Source organism: Staurois parvus, unplaced genomic scaffold, assembly GCF_062004578.1.
Source record: "Staurois parvus isolate SC_StPar_1 unplaced genomic scaffold, SC_StPar_1.0 ptg000611l, whole genome shotgun sequence".
NCBI classification, from domain to species: domain Eukaryota; kingdom Metazoa; phylum Chordata; class Amphibia; order Anura; family Ranidae; genus Staurois; species Staurois parvus.
In genome coordinates, this window is record NW_028318407.1 from 628,503 (window position 1) to 654,596 (window position 26,094).

The 26,094-nt window shown below is 43.9% G+C and overlaps 1 protein-coding gene across 1 annotated transcript; it reads right to left on the reverse strand.

The window, feature by feature from the left end:
- Positions 1–2,026: 2,026 nt before the first annotated feature.
- LOC149449597 (uncharacterized) lies at positions 2,027–25,504 on the reverse strand. The gene is made up of 7 exons (XM_089693037.1): positions 25,382–25,504; positions 18,949–19,242; positions 13,250–13,336; positions 10,315–10,401; positions 8,076–8,224; positions 2,712–2,818; positions 2,027–2,498 (listed from the first exon to the last, which is right to left on the reverse strand). Exons 1-7 carry the CDS (start codon positions 25,467–25,469, stop codon positions 2,384–2,386), a joined length of 927 nt encoding a protein of 308 aa, XP_089549163.1. The 5' UTR covers positions 25,470–25,504; the 3' UTR covers positions 2,027–2,383.
- Between the last annotated feature and the right edge of the window lie 590 nt (positions 25,505–26,094).

Sequence of the window (26,094 nt, forward strand, 5' to 3'; positions counted from 1 at the left end):
ACTATTTTCATTATGCCCCCTGACTTTTTTATTACTGCACCCCCAGATCAGAAAGGCTAGATCCAGCCCTGACCTCAAACATCCTTATCCCTCAGACAATGGAAGACGCGTCATTTATATGTGATGCAGAACTGACTTTGAGTATTCTCTAGAGCCTCTTTGTTCACATTGTCCTCCATTGGGCATTGTCTCCTTTCCTCATCTATACTTGTCCATAGACCCCACCCCATGATGACACCACCAACGTAATCCAGTAAGCAGAGGCAGGGCAGGGTTTGCCTATCAAACTCTTCCAGGCTCCTGAGAAGAGGGAAGAATGGAGGTGACAGAGAACTGTCCTTGTGTGGAAATATTCCCCCGCCTCTTATTAGGCATTATACACAAAATGTAACAATGAATCCCTCGTAGATAACAAACTTCAGCGCACTTTATGGCTGCCCAGGGTGGTGTTTCTTGTACTGAAGTACAGCGGCTGTATTGATGTTTCTTAGATATAAATAAGGCTGCTGCACTTTAATTGGGGGCAGGTCTTCAATCATGCATACACCTAATAACTTTCACCATAAATATTCAACAAACAGAAGAGCTGATGAAAGAGCTGATTGCTCTGAACACATCACCGCCCCTTCCTGCGGCTCCACACTACATCTTGACATCACTTCCGTTCGGCGGCCATCTTGGTTGAGCTCCAGGCTGGTTCTTCCCTCCTACCTGACACAGCCCATGCTGGCTGGAGAGGCAAGACACACCTTCCAGGAGACCCGGCTCACGCAGGCAGCGCGACCCCCTGGACATCCACCCGCCCTCCTCACTCCTCCCATGGGAGTGACCAAGGAGTACCAGCCGGTACAATAGCTGTGGTCCCTGGAACTCCATCCATCCTGCTGATGAGATCACGCCCCAATGACGTCCTCCCTATATATCATTGATGCCTGATATATCTCTACCTCCTGTGAGTGTTTTTATTTTGTGTGCAATAAACTGTGACTTTTATACTACACTTATGCAGGCCATAGACGGGGAGAAAACAGGTCGGTTTTTTAACAAAAAAATGAAAAATCGGTCGATCAATCAGCCGATTTTCTTCCCGTCTACGGCCGGCATTTAATTACTTCTGTCCCTGCAGAGAGCCCCGCTATTATATTTGACATTAAAAAGTATTGCGGTTGCAACATTGTATCTATTTGTATCCATTTTGGATACAGGTGTGGGGTTTTTTTTTTTTTTTTTGGATACAAATAGATACATTGTTGCAACCGCAATACTTTTTAACCTTAGATTGTACACTCCTTGAGGGTTAGGGACTGATGTGAATGTACAATATATATGTAAAGTGCTGCGTAAATTGATGGCGCTATACAAGTACCTGAAATAAATAAATAAATACATAATGTCAAATATAATAGCGGACTGGAAGTCTTCTTTCTCTTTTTCCTCTTCTTTCTCTTTTTCCTCTTCTTTCTCTTTTTCCTCTTCTTTCTCTTTTTCCTCTTCTTTCTCTTTTTCCTCTTCTTTCTCTTTTTCCTCTTCTTTCTCTTTTTCCTCTTCTTTCTCTTTTTCCTCTTCTTTCTCTTTTTCCTCTTCTTTCTCTTTTTCCTCTTCTTTCTCTTTTTCCTCTTCTTTCTCTTTTTCCTCTTCTTTCTCTTTTTCCTCTTCTTTTTCCTCTTCTTTCTCTTCATCTTCTTTCTCTTCATCTTCTCTCTTTTTCTTCTTTCTCTTTTTCTTCTTCTTCTTTCTCTTTTTCTTCTTCTTCTTTCTCTTTTTCTTCTTCTTCTTCTTCTTCTTTTGCTTCTTCTTCTTCCTTTTTTTTCTTGCAGGTTACGGCTCATGGCCTGCATTAGTCTGGCACACCTCTCTCTCCTCTATCATTCATGTGACCCAAGCCAGAAAATGTAGGCCGGTAAAAGGGGACCTGCCACCAAAATGAGTTCAACAAAAAGGTTTTGGTGATGCACTTTAGGGTAGGAAGCGGGATGTCTCTTCCTCAGATAGAAATAATGGCTTTAAGAAGAAGCGTGGGGATCACCACATTTAATGGAAGTATAAATGTTACAGAAAAAACAAATTGGATATGTGGATTCCTGCTGGTACAGCAAAATCTAATGCGGGGTCATTCATCTAAAACATAGAAAGCTGGAGACAATGAAAGAGACAACCATCGTAGATTGTTAACAACATGGGAGTCCCGGCAGTCAAATGTGAAAACACGTTATGTACGAGGTTCCTATGTATGAGTCCAGGTGGACTCTTGGACACGCCAGGTTCCTTCAGCCAGAGGAATGAGTGGAGCATGTTTGCTTTGAGTGGACAAATTTCATTTTCTGTTCTATAGTTTCCTATCATATTCTATATCCTATATATAAAATATATTTTTTATCGTGTCTTAGGTTGCTTCTGCTACATCTCTCTCGCAGATCCACCGGAGCTCTGAATAACAATTTTCCATGTTTAGTTGTCGTCCAAGTTTGATGCAGCTCCCAACACCTTCCAGAACCTTCCTACAGGGAGAACAGACAAAACATTTCCATCAGAACCACAGAGAATCCTTAGACCACACAGTCCACATGGAAGTTGTCATAGAAACCAGATACTGAGAGAGACTTATGAAGACAGGTACAGAGTGAATCAAGACTCCTGTGCTGTGCAAATGAGACATACAGTACAGAGCCCTTATACCAAAGTAGCATCAAGAGTCACCAACCGCTACTTACTCCATGCTGCCGTCCCGCCATCTTCCCATCCAGGTTTCAGTGCTCCTATCTCCATCCATCATATCCACTCCGACCCAAAATTCCTGCCCCGTCATAGCAATTATTCTCTGAAAAATCATAATGTTACCCCATTATATTATTAAATACATGCGATGATAATGATTTACGTGAAACGATCTGTAATGGAAATGAGATTTTAAAAGTTGTTGAAGATGATTTACTAAAGGAGTTGATAATCTTCACTCAATAAATTGTGGGAATATAAACTTCAATCATCCAATCTTGTGAAAATTAAAGTACAGGCATACTTCGGTTTATGAATTTAATTTTTTCTGCATGACTTTTCATATTGCGAAATATTCTGAAACGCGGTTTCCCATAGGAATGCATTGAAAACCAATTAATCCATTCCGGAGGTCAGAAAAAAGTCAAAAAAAGTTTTATCTGTTCAAAACTCTTTATCAAGTGCACTTTAAAGGCATAAATACTGTACAGGAACATGATTAAAAAAAAAATTGTAAATGCATTGAAAACCAATTAATTAATTTGTATTGCGAAAAAAATTTGTAAACCGAGGCGGTATTTTCAATGGATTTTCATTCGTAAACCAAACATTACATCAACCGAGGTGTTCGTAAACCAAGGTATTCCTGTATGACTAAAAACAAACCTTTTTTATACTGTAGTCTTAGATAGAATGTAGAGGGACTAGAACACCAATCAGTTTTTATTGCTGTCTGTTCCCCCAGTGTTCACCCTGTTTGTCATGGTTACCATTATCAGGCCGGCCATCAGACATTTTGGGGCCGTTTACACAGCTTTAGGCCTGCCCCCCCCCCCGGGCCATAGTTCTGAGGAAGGGGTCCAGGTACCCCGAAACGTGTCAGTTGGCTGTGTCATCCCTGTGCCAGTTGGACTGGATAGTAGACGATTGCACTTCATGCTTGTGTATGTACATGCCTTTTGCCTACTGGGCTTGTGAGTATGATTCTATCATTAAATAAATTAATATTAATGAATAAATAAAATAAATAAATACAATTAATAAAGTGCCCAAAGATAATGCACTAGGCATTTACATCCTTTCTATTTTTGTTGTTGCAGTAATGGGCCCCCGGGCCTGACCACCATTTCCCAGGGCCCACCCACTGGCCATCCCACCAAATCCGGCCACTGGCCATCCCATTGCTTTTATCTATTCATCTGGTTTTACCGCATTTAGGGCATATCAAGAGCAGATGATGAATGTTTCTTTTTCCAGGGTCCTGTCTCAGGTGTGACCTTTGCAACCCTGGTAGTTCCCTTACTGGTGTCAGCAGTTGTTTTATTCTCGTTTACCATTTTGTTTTTTTTTATAATTTTATTATTTTTAAAAAAATTTTAGCAACCCCATTAGGGGGCTTTGGTGAAATATCAGGGGTCTAAACAGAGTTCTGATGTTTCACCTTTGAGACAGAGAAAGGATATTGAGGACACAGCTTTTTAATCTCTATCTCTACAACCTCAGCTGCACAGAATGAATGGGCAGGAATAGCTCTGTACAGAGGCTTCCCATTCATTCACAAACTGAAGCATAGAGAACACAGTTTACTATGCCTCAGTTCTAAATTGACAGAGTCAGTGACTGGTACCGAAAACTGACTATTCATTAAGACAAGTAAGGGGCCGGAATTGCCCTTTCCCCGCTCTCCATCCTGACACATCCTCCATAGCAGCCAGTAGGAGAGAGTAGGGGGAGGGGAGTGCTGTGGGGGAGGAAGGGGGGAGAACACAGGGGGCCCAGGGGCAGCTGAGAAAAGCTGAATAGGAGGGGTGGCATAAAGAGGAAACCAGTCCCTCCATTATCCCCCTACAGCTGCTGAATGCCTGCTGGAGGGAGTGGAGGAGAAGCGGGCTTTCAGCAGCTGCAGGAGAGAAATTGAGGGGCCAGTTCCTCTATATGTCACCCCTGCTGCCCCTCCTATCCAGGTGTACAGGGGATCGCACAGACTCTCTGGAGCATGAGGTGAGGTTTCAACTGTGACCCCTGTGGCTCCTGTAGTTATGCCCCTGGATGGGATCAGTGGCAGTGGTGGTGGATGGGATCAGTGTCAGTGGTGGATGTGAGGGATGGGATTAGTGTTGTTGAAGGGGATGGAATCAGTGGCAGCAGTGGGGGTGATGTTATCAGTGGTGGCAGTGGTTTTAGTAGGGGGGTAGGATCAGTGGCAGTGGTGGTGGATGGGATCAGTGGCAGTGGTAAGGGATGGAATCAGTGGCAGTGGTGATGGTGGTTTCGGAGGGGTGATGAAATCAGTGGCAGCGGTGGTGGTGGGGGGGATGGTATCATTGACAGTGGTGGTGGGGGATGGGATCGTTGGCAGTGGTGGTGGAGGGTGGGATCAGTGGCAGTGGTGGGGAGGAAATGGGATCAATGGCAGCGGTGATGGTAGTGGGAGGGATGTTATTAGTGGCAGTGGTGGTTGGGGGTGGGATCAGTGGCAGTGGTGGTGGGGAGGGTATGGGATCAGCAGCAGCGGTGGTGGTTGTGGGGTGGATGGGATCAGTGGCAGTGGTGATGGCGGTGGGATTAATTGGATCAATGGCAGAGGTGATGGTAGAGGGGGAATCAGTTGCAGTGGTGTTAATGGTGGGGGGATGGTATCAGTGGCAGCGGTGATGGTGATGCGGGGGATGGGATCAACCAAAACCAAAAGAGAGCACAATTGCTCTAGTGTAAAATCTTTAATTAAAGAATGGTTAAAAACAAAATCTACTGCACTCTCACTAGGTATGGAATGGAATGTACATCAGAATGCGATCAGTCGGAGGGCAACATACAATGTGCTGCAGATAAGCCTGACAAGCACCTTCCAGTGAAGACACCGCTACTGTCCGGAGCGTGCGGGACCTACTGCGCATGCGCCCAGCTGATGATAGAGCCGACACTGAACACTTACTAGGAGACACTAACTAGAAGAACCCACCATGGTAGAACGCTAGGTAACAACTCCTTGGTTGGGTCCCGCTGCTCGGGGCTCTTGGGATGCCCGGACCCCTATGGTTGTATAGGCTGTCCCCTCCTGATGGTGGCCCTGGCCATCATCAGCAAAAGTGAAAGTTAATGAAAATCTCAAATTTTGGGTTGTCCTCAGAAGAACAGTACTAGAGGGGAAATCTTCCACTGAGGACACTAGTTCTAGTGACTCTGGTGACAACCAGGAATTCCCTCACTTTTGAAGAATTTCTTCTCACTTTTTGTTTTTGCTTTGAGACAGGAAATGAAGGAAAATCTCCCCAATGGGACATAGATGGCAAAGTAAATGTTCTGGGGTTATAGCCCTCCCTTACTCTATCCAAAATGAAAAAGTTTGGCCTTTAGTTCTACTTTCAATTCCTTTTCATTGTTCAAGTAAAGAGGGATTTTCTTCTCTGATTATTGGATTATTGAAATGGAAAGTCACGCAGTTACTAAAGATTCTCAACTCCTTTAGTACACCAGCCCAGGTTTATGAGTTCTGAAGGACATGATGGGGGTTAACCACTTAAGCTCCAGAGGATTTACCCCCCTTCCTGACCACGCCTCTTTTTGCTACTCGGCGCTGCACTAATTCAACTGATAATTGCGCGGTCATGCAATGCTGCACCCAAACAAAATTTACGTCCTTTTTTTCACACAAATAGAGCTTTCTTTCGGTGTAATTTGATCACCTGTGCGCTTTTTATTTTTCATGCTATAAACAAAAATTTTGAAGAAAAACAATATTTTTTTTACTTTCAGCTATAAAAAATATATAGTAAACTCAAAGTTGGTTATAAATTTAGGCCAAAATGTATTCTGCTCCATGTTTTTGGTAAAAAAAATCCCAATAAGTGTATATTGATTGCTTTGTGTGACAGTTATAGAGATACAAACTATGGTATAGATACTGCAATTTACACCATTGTTTTGCTATACAGCGCTGCGCTAGTTTAACGGACAATTACGCGGTCATGCAATATGGTACATAAATGAAATTTACATCCTTTTTTCCCCACAAATTGAGCTTTCTTTCGGTGGTATTTGATCGCCTGTGCGGTTTTTATTTTTTGCGCTATAAAAAAAAAGTCTGACAATTTTGAGGAAAAAAAACAATATTTTGGACTTTTTGCTATAAAACATGTCCAGTAAAAAAAAAAATGCAAAAATCAAATTTAGTCATAAATTTCTGCCAAAATGCATTCTGCGACATGTCTTTGCTAAAAAAAAACCCAATACGTGTAAATTAATTGGTTTACGTGAAAGTTATAGCGTTTACAAATGGCGGGAAAGATACTGGGATTTTTAGGGTTTTTTTTATACTAATAATGGCGGAGATCAGCGAATTATGGCGGCGATCAGTGACTTATGGCAACGACCAGCGACTTATGGCGGGACTGCGGGACTGCGGCGGATATTTTGACATTGGGGGGTACTGACTTGGGGTCACTGACATCCCCAAAACACTAATACAGTGATCAGTGCAAAAAAAAAAACACTGACACTGTACTAATGGCAATGGGGAGGAAGGGGTTAACATTATTTTGCAGGGAAGGGTTATAGGAGTGAGGGGCGTGTTTTACTAGGGGGCGGGGCGGGGGGGTGTACTGGGCGGGACAAGGCTGATAGAGAAAGAGAAACTCTTCTTTCTCGATCAGCTCATCCTCGAGCTGACAGAGAAGTGACAGACAGCACAGCTACTGCAGCTGTGCTCTCTGTCACTGTTTGCCGCCGATCGCCGGGACATAGCCGCTAAGGAGCGGCTGTGACCCGGTGACTGACATCTGCGGCGGTGATCCACAGGACAAATAGGGCGGCGGCGCGCCTCACGCACGCCCCCTATTTGTTTAAAAAACACACGTCTTAAAACGTAGTTTTGCCTGTGAGTGCCACCCTGCCGCCGTATATGTACAGTGGCTGGGCGGCATGCGGTTAATTTAATAAACTAGAGAGTTCAAAATCTGGTGCAGCTGGGCATGATAGCCAATCAGCTTCCAAGTTTTATTGCCAAAGCTTCACTGAACAAACTGAAGTAAGAACCTGATTGGATGCCACGCACAGCTGCACCAGATTTTGCACTCTTAATTTTAACAAATCAATCCCTTTGTGTCAAGAAGAAGATATACAATGATAAGAATTCAGATCACGCTGCGTTGCAGCCATTTTCAAGCTGGTTTTATTCTTAATATATTTTTCAATGGCCAGTCCAACAGAGTCTCTTCATTTCCAAGTAGGAGACAATGTCCCCCAACAGACAGACTCACACAAAGGCCAAAAGTCTCAGCAGACTTTTAAAACCACCACACGGTCCATAGTAATGGTTCTCTGGTAATTCTGGAAGTGCAGCTAGTGATGGGGTAACTTACCCGAAGGATGATGAGGGTCTCTGGGATGGAGGCCAATCTGCAGTCAAACGTGGAAGATTTTGTTTTTTCATAGAATATCTTTGTTTCTGAGAAATAGTAACACTTCTTATACATGTAGAACCAATCTGGGGGGCACAGGTGGGAGGGGTCTGCGTGAGAGGAAAATGACATGAGGTCAGTGACTCCATCAGAAAGTCATTTCAATTCTACAGAGTCTCCTGAAGTTCTTCTTCTCAAATTATTTTTCCCTACTATGCAAATGGCCCCAAATGACAGAACTGATGCAGATTTTCCCAAGATTCACCAAATATTTGTCAGTGAATCCATCGCCTGATTTTTACAATATACAGATATCAGTATTTTTAAAAATATTTTTATGTTCCAAAAAAGATGCGTCAAAACAAATTCTACTCTGTAAAATGTTGTCATAAGTAAAATGTACCATGCTGGTAAAGATTTGAATGTTTGTCACTCTGAACAAGGCCGGCGGGGACCTCCCTATGGGGCCAGAAGTGATGGGCTTTGCTTGATTTTTTTGTTTTTTCCATGACCATTTGAAATCTGCTACTATAAGAATGTCCTTGTTCACCCTCACTTTGTGGATCACAAGGAAAAAATTTACTCACAGTATGAAACCTTCAGATCTGGTGCATATTTTAATTGGGAGCCCAGAGCAAAAACATTTTGTTGGCTCCACCCAAAATACGTACAAGACTCTTTACACAGTCTGAGCTAAACCATGCATAACCCCTCAACATGGGTCCCATGTTAACAACAAAGGTGTCAGGACCGGGATCTTAACCCATGACCTCTGTTGCATCCAGCAGTAACGCTCCTTGCTGAGTAACCTAAGATGCTGGACAGCATCCTGTCTGAACCCTTGGATAATCTTGCCTTGTGCCTTGTTTCTCTTGTACCTTGAAACCTTTGTTCCTCCCATGAGCTTCCTATGCAGGCTATTCCTTTGCACTTTCTGTTCGCCAGATTATTGTGCTCTTCTCCAGCCAATACCTCACTCTTGTCACTCCCGCTTCCGTCCGTATCTTCACTATCACTCATTACTGACCTTTGGTTTGTTCCTCAACTAAGCTTCTACTTGATCCCAACCTGCAACCACTTCTTACCAAAGTTTGACTTGTTCCTCAACTATACCTCTGCTTGTTCCCAACCTGCAACCACTTGGTACCGACCTTTGGGTTGTTTACTGACTATGCTTCTGATCCCTCCCTGCTATATCTGCTACTGGACCCCGGCTTGCACACCTCTTTGTGAGGTGATACTGAGGACTGTGAGCGGGTACTAGAATGCAGCAAAACCCATCTCCACCATCAAGGTCTCTGGTGAATACTGGTTACTGCTCAGACCCTGCACTTCGGATGAGCCCTTGTCATCCACCATGGTGACCTGATTGTGTATTTATTCAGCTGATTGGTGGGAGCCTCTCTACTGTATAGCTACTGGTCTCTGAGTCCTTATGATGACAAAGGGCCTCTTCCTAACAACCCTGGAATCTGGGAGCCCACTTTAAGATAAACCCCCAGATATCTGTTGATATGTCATCCCATGCACTTGGCTTGTACTCCTGGCACTAATACCAATGGTCATTGACTAATGGTCAATGATGTCACCACATCCCTTTACCCTTGTATATATACCTAATGACAGTTCCAGAGAACTGTCATTGGGCTTACATACAAGGGTAAAGGGATGTGATGACATCATTACCCAAATATAGACATGGCCATATTTGGTCAGTAATGTCACCACCATCCCATCCCTTTGCTTATGTGGCCAGGTATTCCCAGCCATGCAAGTGAATGAGGCTGGTGATATTACTGGTTGTCAAGATTCATGGGTGCCTGTAGAATGTGGCCTCTCGATCTTTCCCTTTAAAGCCAACACAGCTATTTGGGTTTACTTCCCTGCATTTTAAAGCACCTGAGCTGCCACCATAGCTCAAAGGCCGTGTTCACATTGTGAGAGAGAAGGATTGTGGGTAATAGGATGAACTTTATCATCCTGTAAAAATAATAAAACTTAAAAAAACTATTAAAAAAATATATGTTTACAGCACCTCTCAAACTTGTTACACTACACAGTGTATATCCTACTATGAGCCTTTCTACTAGATCCTACTATGAGCTGACGCACCACATATGCCTTTCTTATCCCTATATATCCTCTCCCTCCTATGTCCTCCATTCATCTTCTCCAGAGATGTATTGGTGAATTGTAGTACCTGAGCTGGTGTTATTCATCCCACTTTCCTCTTTCATCATACTTCTCTCTCTTGGGATCTGTACAGGACATGGCTGGAATGGTGAGCCTAGGAAGGAGGACAGAAGAAACCAAGATAACTTAGTGTTCCACATGAGGCATTGCCTCACCTTTAAATTATTTCACATGTTCCTTCCGCTGCCCAATTCTTATTAAATCTTCATCTTTTGGTTTATCTCTTAGCTCTAAAGCAATGTACGTCGCAGCAACCTATACTTCAATCTCTATGGAGAGAACACTCCAATCTGTACCTGTGACCTGTCTCTGTATGCTTTATCCACCAAAAGATATGATGGGGGAAATAATATTTAAAATGCTGGAGGAGGCTTTTAGTATAGATATTGACAAAGAAAATGGGCAAGACTGCAGAGCAAGAGAGAAACTTGGTAGCAATGGACTGGAATAGAAGAAAACGCAGTGCCTATTTTAAAAAAGGGTCAAGGGGCATGGCCTACCTGTATGGCTGCTTGAGCTTGGAGCTTTGACTGGGACCCACACTAGATCACCAAAGCAGCTGCAGCCCTCTACCTCATGACCAGTAGTTTAACCTCCCACCACCAGAATGGCTCTGCACAGCCTAAATATTCCTGGACTCTTACAGGGCAGAAGCCCAAGATGGCGCCTCTTCTCAACACAACATGTCTCAGTTTTGTGTAGACCCCAAGAGAGACTGCTCTGTTAGACTGCTCTCTCCAAGATGCTCATTGGGATGAGAAGACCTCAAGTAAAGGCCCTGATGCATCACCATCGGCACCTCCCTTGTGTAAAGGACCATTGATTAGAAAACAACATGTATTGTCAGTGGAAGAAAGCAAACATGTCCAACTGGATACCCTGGCTGCATTCCCTTTGTTTAGTCCCTCTGAATCTCCATCCACAAAGACAGAACTCATCACCAGCCCCATTAGCAATGTCACCCCTCATATTTATTAGATTACTCTTGACCAACAGACACACCCCTGCCACTTGTCTACCCACCCCGTCCCTCCAATACTCTTGGACAGTCCTAAGCCAGTCATGTGAGCTGTCATACCAGGTTTCTGATATTCCCACAAAAATCCTCCTCATGTATCAGATGTTCTGGTTCTTCCATTTTATTGACCAGACTTCTAGCATTTGTGTACATGCCTTTTAATTTTGTACGTACAAGAGCATGTCATTGTATCCTTGCTCGCTCTTCGGTTACAGTAAGATTCAGCAAGCCTACTGGCCTTAGTCTTGGATACTTTAAATCTCACTATCATCTAATTTGAGGTCCCCCTCCCCCCACACCATCTCTCTGTATGGTATTGCACTCACACATCCTAGCCATAACCCCCCCACATTCTAGTTTAAATGTTCCTCCAATCTTCTGGTCATCTTTTCCTCCAACAGAACTGCGTCCTCCCTGTAATGGAACCGACCCAGTCTGCACTTGGGTACTTCCGTTAGGATACCGCTTCCCCGTCTGAACTCCAACCACAGACACCACAGCAGACCATTCAAGACTAGACAAAACCAGTCTGTCTGAACATGGAACTCTTTATTTGAAACTCAAATTGGCTGGGGACAAATCCCCCTCCCTGCATAATGACACAGGGTGAGGCAATCTACACCTAGCAACAAGAGACACACAGGTATTCAAACTTCACACCAGCAGACAGTCCCATCAGTAGGGAGGGCTGCTGGAGACACCCCCACTAAGCTAATACACATAAACACATACATCCCATAATAGTTTGGGCCCAAGCCAGACACACAATAGAACAATGGGATCCAACCACATGGCATTAAACAATCAACAACCCCCCACCCCAATATTAGGACAGATTACCCTGTACCCCTAACAGGCACAGGGTGACTTACATATAATAGGGATATGGGGACTCCCCACCTCTCCCAAGTGAGCTGGGTTCCATGGGCCCCCCACCCAAAGTGACTCCTGTCACACTCCCCATTTAGGTGCAGTCTGTCTCTACTATAAAGCCGGTAACCAACCAGTTCCTCAGCCACTTGTTTAGCACTCTGAGCTCCTGCTGCCTCCATAGTGTGGCTCGAGGTACAGGCGGTGATTCTGAGAATACCACCTTGGAGGTCCTTTTCTTTAGTATATCACCTAATTCCCTGAAATAATGTTAAAGGACAATCCATCTTCCTTTAACATTGTCATTGGTACCAAAATGTACCATAAAAGCTGGGTCTCTCCCCAGCACCACCCAAAAATCTGTCCATCCAAATTGCAATGTGCCGAACTTGAGCTCCTGGTAAACAACATACTGTTCGGCGATCGCGGTCTCTGTGACAGATTGCCCTCAATGTCCTAATAACTGAGGACCATACCACCAGTATACGTCTATCCTTGCTTGTATCCCTGCCCCCCTGGCAGCTAGGGGAGGTAGTCTGCTCCAGCAATGCCACGCCTGAGCAGATATCCCCAACATCCTGCAACTTGGCATATTTATGAGGATGTATCCACTAAGGACTACCCTCTCTACCACTCTTCCCTGTATCCCACCTTCTAACTGTAACCCTGCTACCTACCTCTGGTGCTTTCACCTCCATATAACTACCCTCCTCTATACTGGCCCCAGAGAGCATCTTGCAGGTAGGGTTCAAACTCCTCCAGGTTGTTGATGCTTTGCAGTGTTACTTCTTCAGGATCTGAGCTTCTAAACAAACAACTTGCCCACATCCTGTAGAACGGTATTTACCCGTAAACAGTTGTTCAAGGAATGAGTTCTTTATTCCATTTAATTTATTTTATTCTATTTTACTATTATTATGTATACAGTATATCCTACTATGACCTGACATTAATGGCCTCCTTACATACCATAAGCCCTTCCTATTCCTATAAACCCCGCCCCTCCATGTCCTCCATTCATCCTCCTCAGAGGTGTTATGTTGAATCCTATCACCTGGGTTGGTGTTATTCCTCCCAGTATCCTCTTCCATCATACGTCTCTCTCCTGGGCTCTGTACAGGACAGGGCTGGAACGGTGGACCTGGAAATGAGAACAGAAAAAGGAAATCAAACTCTTTTAGTGTGGCAAGCAGGACATTTCTTCATCTTTACACCCTTCCTGCCCAGGCCAATTTTCAGCTTTCACCGCTCACACTTTAATGGAAATTGCGCAGTCATGCAATGCTCTACCCAAACTACATTTATATCATTTGGTTCACACAACTAGAGCTTTCTTTTGGTGGTATTTAATCACTGCCGGGGTTTTTATTTTTTGCTAAATTAACAAAAAAAAACCGAAAATTAAAAAAAACATGTTTTCTTTATTTCTCTTGGAAATTTTTTCAAATAAATAATTGTTCTTCATACATTTAGGCCAAGATGTATTCTACATTTATTTGGTGAAAATAACCCAAATCAGTATTTATTATTTAGTCTGTAGGAAAGTTATAGAGTCCAAAAACTACGGGGCATGTCTGAAAATTGATCAATCCTGATGTTCTGACGGCCAATCTAATTTTTTTAGGCCCAAAAATGTCAGAACAGTACAGATATCCCCCAAATGTCAGAACAGTACAGATATCCCCCAAATGTCAGGACGGTACAGATATCCCCCAAATGTCAGAATGGTACAGATATCCCCCAAATGTCAGGACAGTACAGATATCCCCCAAATGTCAGAACGGTACAGATATCCCCCAAATGTCAGGACAGTACAGATATCCCCCAAATGTCAGAACAGTACAGATATCCCCCAAATGTCAGGACAGTACAGATATCCCCCAAATGTCAGGACAGTACAGATACCCCCCAAATGTCAGGACAAGACAGATATCCCCCAAATGTCAGAACGGTACAGATATCCCCCAAATGTCAGGACGGTACAGATATCCCCCAAATGTCAGGACAGTACAGATATCCCCAAAATGTCAGGACAGTACAGATATCCCCGAAATGTCAGGACAGTACAGATATCCCCCAAATGTCAGGACAGTACAGATATCCCCCAAATGTCAGGACAGTACAGATATCCCCCAAATGTCAGGACGGTACAGATATCCCCCAAATGTCAGGACAGTACAGATATCCCCCAAATGTCAGGACAGTACAGATATCCCCCAAATGTCAGAACAGTACAGATATCCCCCAAATGTCAGGACAGTACAGATATCCCCCAAATGTCAGAACGGTACAGATATCCCCCAAATATCAGGACATTACAGATATCCCTCAAATGTCAGAACAGGACAGATATCCCCCAAATATCTGGATGGTATAAATCCCCCCAAATGTCAGGACGGTACAGATATCCCCTAAATGCCAGAACAGTACAGATATCCCCCAAAAAGTTGTGGCAACAAACAAGATCTGCAAAATACTCACCATGCTTCTTATCAAATTCCTTGGGGTGCAGGGGCGGACTGACAACTCATGGGGCCCCTGGGCAATAGGGAATCATGGGGCCCCTGTGTCCTTGCCCATACTCAAAGCACACCCAAAAAAAGCCTATAAAAAAGGTACCAGGGGCATTTCATGGGGCCCCCTACTGACCCCGGGCTCTCGGGCAGTGCCCGAGTACTCGAATGGTCAGTCCACCCCTGTTGGGGTGTCTACTTTCCAAAAAGGGGTCATTTGGGGGGTTTGGTGCTATCCTGGCATTTCAGGGCCTCCAAAACTGTGATAGGTAGTCTGGAAGTGTAATGAGGAAATAAAGTCCTTTAAAAGCCTGAAGGTGCTTATTGTATTTTGGGGTCCTGTACTTGGCTAGACTGCCAAAACGTCTCTCCCATGTGGTACCCCCATACTCGGGAGAAGTAGCAGAATGTATTTTGGGGAGTAATTCCACATATATCCATTGCATGTGTGAGCAATAAATCATTTAAGTGACAATTTTGTGTAAAAAAAAAATATATACTGTATATATTTTTTTCATTTTCTAAAAACTTGTGGTAAAAAATAAATTCTTATATTGACTCACATTCCTCTCAGCAAATAATTTGTGGTGTCTACTTTCCAAAAAGGGGTTGTTTTGGGGGGTGGGGGTGTTTTATGCCCAGCATTAGAAGTTTATGCCACACATCACTCACTCTTCTAACCACCCGAAGACCAAGCCTTTTCTGTCACTTTTTGTTCACATGAAAAAAATCTGTATTTTTTGCTAGGAAATTACTTTGAACCCCCAAACATTATATATATTTATTAAAAGCAGACACCCTAGAGAATAAAATGGTGGGAGCTGCTACTTTTTATGTCACATAGTACTCGCAAAGCGATTTTTCAAACGCAAATTTTCTGACGCGCAGGGGGGGGCGAGGGTGCTTTTTTTTTAATTGTTATTTTGATTTTTTTTTATCATTTTTACACTGTCCCTTTAATTTTTTTTAATCACTTTTAATGGTATCACAAGGAATACAAATATCCCCTATAACTTCAATGGGCATTGTCATATATTCTTTATTGAGAAATTTGGGGTCTATCAGACTCTAGATATCTCCTCTGCCCTTACATTATCTCATCTCACCAAGATCGGTGATCAGATTCTTTCCCAATTTACAAATGGCGCTGTTTATATCCTGTGAAACTGAAGTGATGAAATGCTTCTGATTTCTTAGACTATAGAGATGATTGGCACCACTCTGGTCTCCAATCAGCTCTCTGGTCAGCTGGCAGAAACACCGGCTGCATTCTCAGGTTCCCCCGATGGCACGTGACTGCCCGAGAAGGCCGTGGAAGGCAGCGGAGGAGGGGGTCATCGTCTCCTGCTGCTTGTAAAAGCAATCCTGCAGCTAATTAGCCACTAGGATTGCTTTTACATGAAAGCCGATCGCCAGCGTAAAAGAAACAATACCAGGATGATGCCTGCAGCTGTAGTCACCATTCTGGTATAACCATTCAAAGTCCAGTTAAAACATCTCGTGTGTCCTTCCACTTCACTGTGAGCAATTCCTCATTTCTCAAGCAGGCTTTTTCCCCCTTTCTAAGATGGGTATTTATAAGCAGGTGGGGGAAGCCTTGGCGATTAGGTCGCACGGTGCCACATGCGCCAATTCCAAGATTGTACAAATGTCTAAATAGTGGCACTCTTGAATAAAAATTGTCCACGTATAAGTGGTACCCCATATGGAAAAAGGATGACACCAAGTCCTAAACTATCTTGCCACTACTCCCCATGTAGTCTGGGCATTCGGGGGGCTCAATCTTTTCCCTCGTAAATCCAAAACTTATATGTATAGCCTGTTGCCCTCTCACAGGTCTTCTACATCTTGACCCCATATCTGGCATGCTTGTCTGGGATAAATTGTTTGAATGCAAGGCGGCCAGAAATATGAATGAGGGACTCATCAATGCAGATGTTTTGCTGGGGAGTATAGACATCTGCAAATTTTTGGTTAAGGTGATTTATGAGGGGCCGAATTTTGTGGAGTCACCCCGAGGACAACAGAGTGTGTTGTCATTGAAATGCATAAAACAGATTATACTCTCATATCTATGCCTGGCCATGGCAGCAGAGAACATGGACATATGATGAATCGGGTCTATGGACCAATACAACCACAATTTACTTTTCTTAGTAATGCCCTTGTTGAGGGTTAGGCCCCAAAAACTTTAAATTTGGAAACTGTAATGAGTTTCCATGTGAATGGTCTGGCAAGGTTTGAATTTGGGTTGGAGGTGATAAATTGTTGTGCATATAAATTGCTTTGATCCACAATCAATGCATACAGATCTTCCATGAAAAACAGCTCCAAAAAAATCAAGAGGAGTAGTTAAATTTGCTGTTTCCACCTGATTTCTGGGTTTGGCAGTGAATGGGGGAATTACGGGTGCTGCAGAATTTGTGGGTTGGAAATGGGGATTTGCAAGCACATCCGGAAGGACAGTAGGGGCTCTACGGGCCTGTCTGCAAATTCTTGGTGGTTGCGGTACAATACTTGTGCTCGCCACCGCACCAGCTTGTACTGCACTTATGGGACTCGCCACGTCACCAATTGTTACTGCAGTGCTGGTATGTGAAAGACCAGGATGTACTAGGCTGCTGGTGCTCGCCAGTTCACCAAAAGGTAGAGGTGCACTAGTACTGGCACTCTGCTGCATATGAGAGTCATCATGCGATTGTAACATCAAAGCAACCTGGGAATGGGGTCAGGTACACTTGACCTTAGCAGGGACCTCTTCTCCATCGTCTGAGCGATCTGTCAGGGTGCTGTTGCAGGTTTGCATTCTGAGGCTGATTCTGTCAGTGAGTCTTCCCATTCTCTCTCTCACCTGACATTCTCAGAATCCTATAGGCCTTTTCACTAGTGTACCTTTGGTTGGACATTTTGGCCACTAAATTTATAGGTACCTAATGCGACTCACGGGAAAACAAGCACCTTACTGTCAGGGACTGCTTGAACCGCTACAAAAAATTTACCGGCAAGTGCTAGCAGAGATCAGGACTGATTCTGCGAACACTGCGGTTTTGTTTGCAATGTATCAAGTGACAGTAACCTACTGGCACTGCACTTGCTGGGGGAGGGGTGCAGAAGTGCAGGGGCGGCTAAACCCAGGTGCTGGCAGGTGTCGGGGCTGATCCCGCTAACGCTGCATTTTTAGGAACACTATACTAATGTGAACGCTGGTATAGTGCTGATCTGATCAAACATATTAATCCGTTCAGACACTATACTAGCAATGGAGGTTTATTGTGTATGAGCGTGTTGCTGGCAATCAAAGGGTTAAATGTGATAACTGGTGTACTGACGGGAAATCTGACGCTATCTGGGAGGGATGCTAACTGACGCTGACGCTAGCACTATCTGAATTTGCCGGAGACACTAATACAGTGATCAGCAAAAAATATGTACACTGTATTAATGACTCTGGTGACAGGGCAGTGAAGGGGTTAACGGGGGGGGGGGGGTGATCAAGAGGTTAAATGTGTCCTAGAGTGTTCTAATTGTGTAAGTGTAGCTCTTTTACTCACATTTTGCATTGATTCTTCTCTCTCTGGGATGGAATGTGCTCAGGCAGAGAAGATTTCATCACTTCCTGTCCTGTGTAACTGTCAACACAGAACAGGATAGGACAGGGATCGATCATCCAACTTGGACCGGACATCACTGGCCTAAATCGAATGATTGATCCCTCGGGAATCATATTGGGGCACCCACGGGTTGGTGGGGGCACACACGCACCCCCCCCCAGCCCGGGAAAGCTGCAGGAGAGAGAATCACATGTATATATATATATATATATATATATATATAAAATGTGATTTTGCGCACAGGGGCCACCCTGCAGCAGTAAATGTACTGTGGGTGGGCCTTGAGCAGTTAAAGAGAAATTCCTGACAAGTAATGAAGATATTTAGTACCATATGCAGACAGGTGTGCTCTCTTTCTAGTCATTACTTCCATGTATTATCGTTTCTTGTTTTTCCAAAGAACTTTGTAACTTCTGGCAGTATAAAATGGTTCACGGAGGGATTTGTTCAAATTTGACCATTCATAATATTCCTGGCAATGGTCAGAAGTCATGAATAGCCAGGAATACCCATTAGTCATTTGTCTTCTTGGGTAGAGTTGACATTTACAACTCAGAATCTCTGCCCCAATGGTATCTCTCAATGTATTTAGTATGTACAATCAACCCCGCCCCTGAGGACTCTTTTACCTGATACTCGGAGAGTTATTAGCACCAACTGTAGAATGACACACGTCAACAGCAATGACATGAGTAGCGCAGGTACCAGACAATCATAGCGGGATGCTCCTTGGGCCTCTTTCTTATTTCTTGATGATGTGAAGGTCACATGCTGAGAGATGAATGTTGTATGAGTATGGCTGGATGATGTTGGGACCACATTCTCATTCACAGAAGATTCCCAGACCTTGTGCTCAAATATTGGTGTTGTAGGGACCACATTCGGAGACCTGTATCCATGGACCACACCCTCACTATCACCTTCTGGGAATACACAAAGAACATGCAATCCATACATGAGAATGGTGTTTGTAGGAAATCTGATGGTCATACTATTAGGAGGAGGTAGAGTATCCAGCAGGTATTTAGTACTCATAGCCAGAAACTACAGGACAGAAATCCTTTCCTATATTATACTGTATATGCCAAAGAGGGAACACATTGTTTGCAAAGTTCAACTTTGTTTTTTTTTTTTTAGTTTTGGATGACGGGGTTGAGCAGTTTGACCAATTGTCCCATTTATATTGCTGTCCGTGTCCCCTATAGGGGAACTCCAGATTTCTTTTGTCACAGCTCTCAGCTTGCATTAGGTTTGCTGTCTCTGTAGATGCAAAATTCCTACCATCACCGATCTCCACACCTCATTTTTCTCGATGCCCGTGCTTTTCACACAGTGATATGTAGGTTGGGTGGAAAAATGTATTTCTAATGTTAGATTTGGTTAAGTTCTTTTGGGTTTGGTAATGATGTTTGGCTGTCAGGACCCAGATCTGAACCTGTTACCTCCGCTGTGTCTGCCAGTATCTCTTCTTGCTGGGCCTCCTGAGATGCTGGATAGCTCCCTCTCTGATTCTTTAGATGACCTTGAATTGTGTCTTGTTGTTTTTGAACCCTTTGCTCTGCCCATGAACTTCCTATTTAAGCCATGCCTTTGCACTTCCTATTTTCCAGATTATTGTGCTCTCTCCAGCCAATATCTCGCTCTTGTCACTCCTGCTCTGTCCATACCTTCACTGCGGCTCATTGCCGACCTTTCACTTCTTCCTCAACTACACTTTCACTTGATCTCAAAATGATGCCACCGGTTACTGACCTTTGCCTTGTTCCTTGACTACGTTTCTGCTTGATCCTGACCTGCAGCCACTTGCTACAGACCTTTGGCTTGTTTGCTGACTACACTAGATCTGCTGCTGGATCCCTGCTTGCTCACCTCCTGGTGGGGTAGTCCTGAGGACTTCAATCTGGTACTAATACACATCAAAAGCCATCTCCACCATCAGGAGCTCTTGTGAATACTGGTTAGTGCTTACACCCTGCACCTCGGGTGAGCCCGTGCCATCCGCCAGGTTGCTGGTTGGTGGGGGCCTCTCTACTGCTATAGTTATTGGTCTCTGAACCTGACCCCTGACCCCCCTGACCCCTGATCATGACATTGGCTTTGATAAAATGTAAAGGATAAAGATAACGAATAGGTAAAAGCATTTAGGTTGGATAATCGCTTGCCGTCCATTCTATAACAGAAATATTGCTACAGAGTGGCAGGGATGCGCAAAATCATGTTTATATACATGATTTTGCAGTTCTGGGTAGGGGGCTCGCACAAGCCACAGGTGCGCCCTACCCGCACCGCCATTCGCGACCTCGGCTGTCAATCATTGGGTCCCAGCTGATGATTACTCGCTGGCACCCGGTGATCGCTGAGCATTACCAACGTGAGAGAGGTCTGTATGTAAACTATATAGTTCTCTCTCCTGTCAGCTCCAGCACACTGCTTTGTATGGCTCTGCATAGCACAGCCATACAAAGCTACAAAGCAGTGTGCCCACAGTGTAAAGCACACACACAGCACATAATGTGAAACAGCACACAGCTAACCCTTTGATTGCCCCTCATGTTAACCCCTTCCTGCCCAGTGCCATTAGTACAGTGTCAGTGCTTTTTATTAGCACAGATCACTGTATTGGTGTCACTGGGGATGTCAGTGACATCAAGTCAGTTCCCCCCAATGTCAGAATGCTGCCGCAGTCCCACAGTCCAGCTATAAGTCGCTGATTGCCGCCATTACTAGTAAAATAAATAAATAAATAAATCGCAGTATCTATCCCACCATTTGTAGACTCTAGAACTTTCACATAAGCCAATTAATTTGCACGTATTTGGATTTTTTTTTAGCAAAGACACGGAGCAGAATACATTTTGGCCTAAATTTATGATGAAATTTTATTTTTTAAATATATTTACTGGACATGTTTAAAAGCAAAAAGTTAAAAAAAAATTTTTCTCAAAATTGTCTTTCTTGCAGTGCCATATCGCACAAAAATGGCCTGGTCAGCAGGGGGGGGGGGGGGGGGGGGGGGGAATCCTCTGGAGCGTGAATAAGAATTTTAGAATTTAAGAAAACTGGTTTGGGGGAGATTGGCTTGGATGAGAGAATGGGAGGAGGTTTTAGTTGGGTGATTGGGTAATGAGGGTTTCTGAGCTGGGTGAGAATATTTGGGTTGTCTTAGAGTGTTGGGTGGGATGAGGATGTTGGTGTTACAATTGGGTATTTGAGTTGCAGGAAGGAGTTTGGTGTGTTGAGGGTTTTGAAATAAGTGACGGATGGGTTCATTTGGAAGATTTGGCTGGGTAGTGGACTTTTGGTTTCTGAGGGGGTAATCAGCGCGTCTGGGCTGGGTCTGTATGGCTGGATATTGGTGACTGGAACTGTTTAGGAGTGTTTAGGAAGGATGAGGATACTTTGGTTTGGAGAGGGAATTTGGATTAGTTGAGGCGTTTACAATGCAGGGGGTAACTGGGTTGGATGAAAAATTTTGCTTGGAAGCAGGCGTATGGTTAGGAGGGGCTTAGATTGGGTGAGAATATATGGATTGGATGAGGTTGCTTAGGTTGAGTAAAGGGCTCAGAATAACTGAAGGGTGTTAGTGGGCTGATAGGGGTGTAGTTAGGTATGGGAAAGGGTGGAATGGAGGCCCTCAGAGCATCCATTGCATTGCACAGCAGAGGCAGATGAAACCAGTTCAGAGTGGGGATAAGTCAAAGGTTGTTGGTCTAATGAAGGTAATGGGGGGAATCTTGTGGGGTTTGCTTGTAAAGAGGACTTTTAAAACTTTAGTTTAAGGTAGGAGTCATGCACTGTTGATCCTTTATCCCAGAAAATCCTTTTAATTGTTTAAACTGCCTCAGGAATGTTCTTGTAATAACCAAATGTTATAGCCGGTCCTTGTCTTCAGTTGGTAATGTAGTTACCAACCAGATTTGGTGCCTCATTACTCCATAAATCACCTGATGACATTCCAGGAGATCTACTGGCTAAAAGTAACTGCCAGGAACCGGTTTGCAGACAAAGAATTGATCCTACAGACACATATTGAAGAGAATCTGCCTACGTTGTGTAGACTGTATAGAGTTCCATCTCTGATTTATATATTACTTCTGTTATCAAATAATTGATTTAACTATCTTAGAAAAAAAGACAAAACAAAATCTGCACAATGTTCTCACTTCTCACAGGAAGAATAATGATGATATACTGTGACCAACACCCTCTCTTCCTTCCTATTCTCACCTTGAAATGTACATCTGAAACTTTCAGATCCCCATCTCGGCTCCTGGTTGTCATGCATACAATGTGTATCTGTTATGATAGGGGGGTTGTTAGCTCGAAGGTGGTGAGCATTTTTTAAAGTGAGTTCATGTCAGTCAGAAGTGTGTTTAAGGGTACGGAGGTCCGCTTTTATTGAAACAAAAATGTAACATAGCTAAATGTTCCTTCAACACTTCCACTATGCAGTCATCCTCCTCCGCTGGTACTGGGTTCTGGCCCGCATCGCACACTCAAACCCATTTTACAATGATAGATGTTTCTGGGGCTGTGGCCAGCATGGGGATGAGATCCACACCTGGCGGTCCTACAACGTTTAGTGGGCTTTGGGTTGAGGGTCTTCAATCGTCTGTCGACCCTCTTCCATATACCTTTCCACAAAGGTGCTAGACAGGCACTTCTTCATTGTCCAATCCTGGGACTCTTCTATCAGCAGATACCTATTTATAGTTATCAAGTGGGCAATAGCCAGGTCCTGGTAAAGACCCTCAGTCTGGTTTGCGGAGATATAGAGCATTCTGACCACCATAATGATTCATGAGAAAATGACTAGCATTCTTCAAGATCCCCACTTCAAGTTCCTTAATGTATGGGACCCCTTGTGTACATATGCCCTTCCAACCCTGCACCTGGCTATTATGGGTGTCTCCGGCTAATGTGACGCTTGTTAGCCTGCAGGACTTTTACCTTTTCTTCTTACTTGCCTTGTTCTTCTTTCTTCCTCCTCACCACACTACTCCCCTCAGAATTCTAATCTATTCCCCCCCCCCCCTTTTCTTTTTTTCTCCTACCTCCACCCCAGCCCCTTCCCAGTTGGAGACTTCCCTATCTGATGAGGTTGGGAACTAATTCATCTCCCCTCCCCCTCTCTTTTATTTTTGTATTTCTTTTAGTTTCTGACCGAGGTCCCTCAGGTCAGTCATTTGGGGCTAGCCCCTGCACTGTTGGTCCAGGCAGTTGGTTTATAGTGCTGTACATTCAAAATGTAAACATTGATGTTGTAATATTGCTTCCATTATCTATTTCCCTTGAATGGAAACCAAATATTCCTTTTACTCATTGTGTAATATACACTTTTTATTTCAACAAAAACTATTGTACTAGAAACAAAAACACAACGCCCTCACAAAACAAGGTTTCCCACACAAGGGTTTTGGCTTCACTCAGAAACAGCATCAATAGAAAATGTGGCTCCACCTGGCTCTCCTGTAAGCTGCATCGCTGCTCTCTCTGGTATCCCAGATCATGGGCTCTTCAGGCTCACTCAGGCTATGCTTGCAGCATCTCTCTGCATGGACCAACTCTTGGCCTCTGGACAGGGTTCTCCTAGCACCTCAGGCTCTCCCACTTCTCAGGAACACAGGACTCCCTACAGCTCCCTCTGTGGACTCGCTAATCACCTCAGCTTTCTAGGTCTTGGTGGAGCTACATAGCTGTCCTGACTTTTCCAATCTTATGAGCAAGAAGTCTCCTCAACATAGGGTCTTGTCTCCAGAGAAAGTTACCCCTCCTGGCTGGAGCACACCACTATATTCACACAAAGATTCTCTCTCTAAATGGAAGCAACTGCTTTAATCTACTCTCAGATCTCACGTATAACGACCCCACTTACCTGTGCACTAACAGGCTACAGCTGTCTAGCAGAATCCGGACACAGGATTGAAAGTTTCAAACCCACCAAAGATGCTTTGGTACCTTCAAACTCCAGGATCCAATCCAGGACAGCCAAGCTTAGAGAAAACTTAAAAAAAAAAACAGTTTTCTTTGCTCACAAAACACATGCTGGAGCTTCACAAACTGCTCTTTTGAGAATCTTGTGTCATTTTTCTAACCATTTCTCCATAATCTCCCACCATGGCCTTGCACTGTCACTGTTCAGAATGGAGTAATGTGAGCTGACTGTGTCTGCCGTTGATGTATTCTGGTGATGAATGACTATTAAGGTGTCACAATATGGACAGTTGATTATGTGAAATGGATTGTGATGGTGCAGGAGGTCCTGTTGCTGGTCTCATGTTTTAAAAGTCTTTAACAGTTACAGAAATTGAAGAAGAGGGATCAACTGAACTGAACAATATATTAATTAAAGATGGTCCATGATTTTGGCAACTATCCACAAGCATATTTAGGATAGCAAACAAGGCTTGTCCTGTATGGTGGCAAACCTCATCCAGATGTGAGGTTAGCTGTCCGCTTGCCAATGGTACCTGGATCATGCAGCTTCCAGAACCTTCTCCAATTATTGGGAGGTCACAGCAAAGTCACATGGTGTTTAGGGTCTGGCACCTCATGTCCTTTTGCAGAGGTGCTTCAGCCTCCATACACTACAATGCCAAGACCCACCAGAAGGATAGGTGCTGTGTGAGGCCTGACTGGGGACACGGCTGAATTCTTTATGGACAGAACATTTTACCCAATTAGTTCAAGGGATGGAAGTGATCTGGGGGCAGCCCGACATTGTATATGATACTCACAGAGGAGTGTTCTGATAATCTGCTCCATCTGTAGAATTCTGGTGATAGCTCAGTACAAGGAGTAAGGATGGCTCTATGTCCCATAATATCTTTCAGCAAACACATGGACCTTCTAGAAGCTGACTTGTGGTTGGTTGCTCTGGGTTGCACCACCTCCTTGTCCCTTGTGATAGCAGCCAATGTATTACACAATATGTATAAAAAGTTCAATCTATTCCTAAATTTCACTTAAAAGAAAAGAAGCAACAGCTTAACAACTGCAAACAAAAAGAAAGTTGACATAAAAGTTGCCAACTTTGTATTCCCACATCCCTCCCCAGGTTACCTGCCATCCGAGCGCTCCTCCAGGCAGACTCTGCATCCTCCTCCATGTTGTCTCTGCTCTCATATGATGTTCTGTGGTCTCTCCACATGGAAGGGAAGAGGTAACGAGACCTGAGAGCTCCTCTGTGTCTGCAGATTGTGGTCAGGGGACAATAATAACAAGAGTGTGATGTCTTTTAGAGACTAAAGAACGTGCAAACACTTTACCGGATGATTAAAAAAAAACAAAATAGAAAAAAAAGTGATTAGTGGGACATTTACTAAGCAGTGACATGCGCCAAGCAAAGCGGCAGGTCAGAAAGACCCAAATAACATGCTGTTGGAGCAAGAAATGTGGCCTGCATGTGGATATTCATCATTGGGATCTCCATTCCAAGCTGTATTGTATGAATGGATTACTCCTACTCTTGTGCTGAAGAATGAAAGCGGTGTGGCGCACTAACATTGCGATCTCAAGGTCTGGTCCTTGGTGTATTTATTTTATTTATTACATGTACTTTTAGAGCATCAATTTACACAGCACTTTACACATGGTGTGTTTCCAGATCAGTCCCTAACCCTCAAGGAGTGTAAAGTCTAAGGTCCCTAACTCAGACTCATTCATACAAATACTAGGGCCAATTTAGACAGGAGACAATCCACCTCCCAGCATGTCTTTGGAGTGTGGGAGGAAACCCATGCAGGCACGGGTATGTACTAGTCTACTAAATTGTG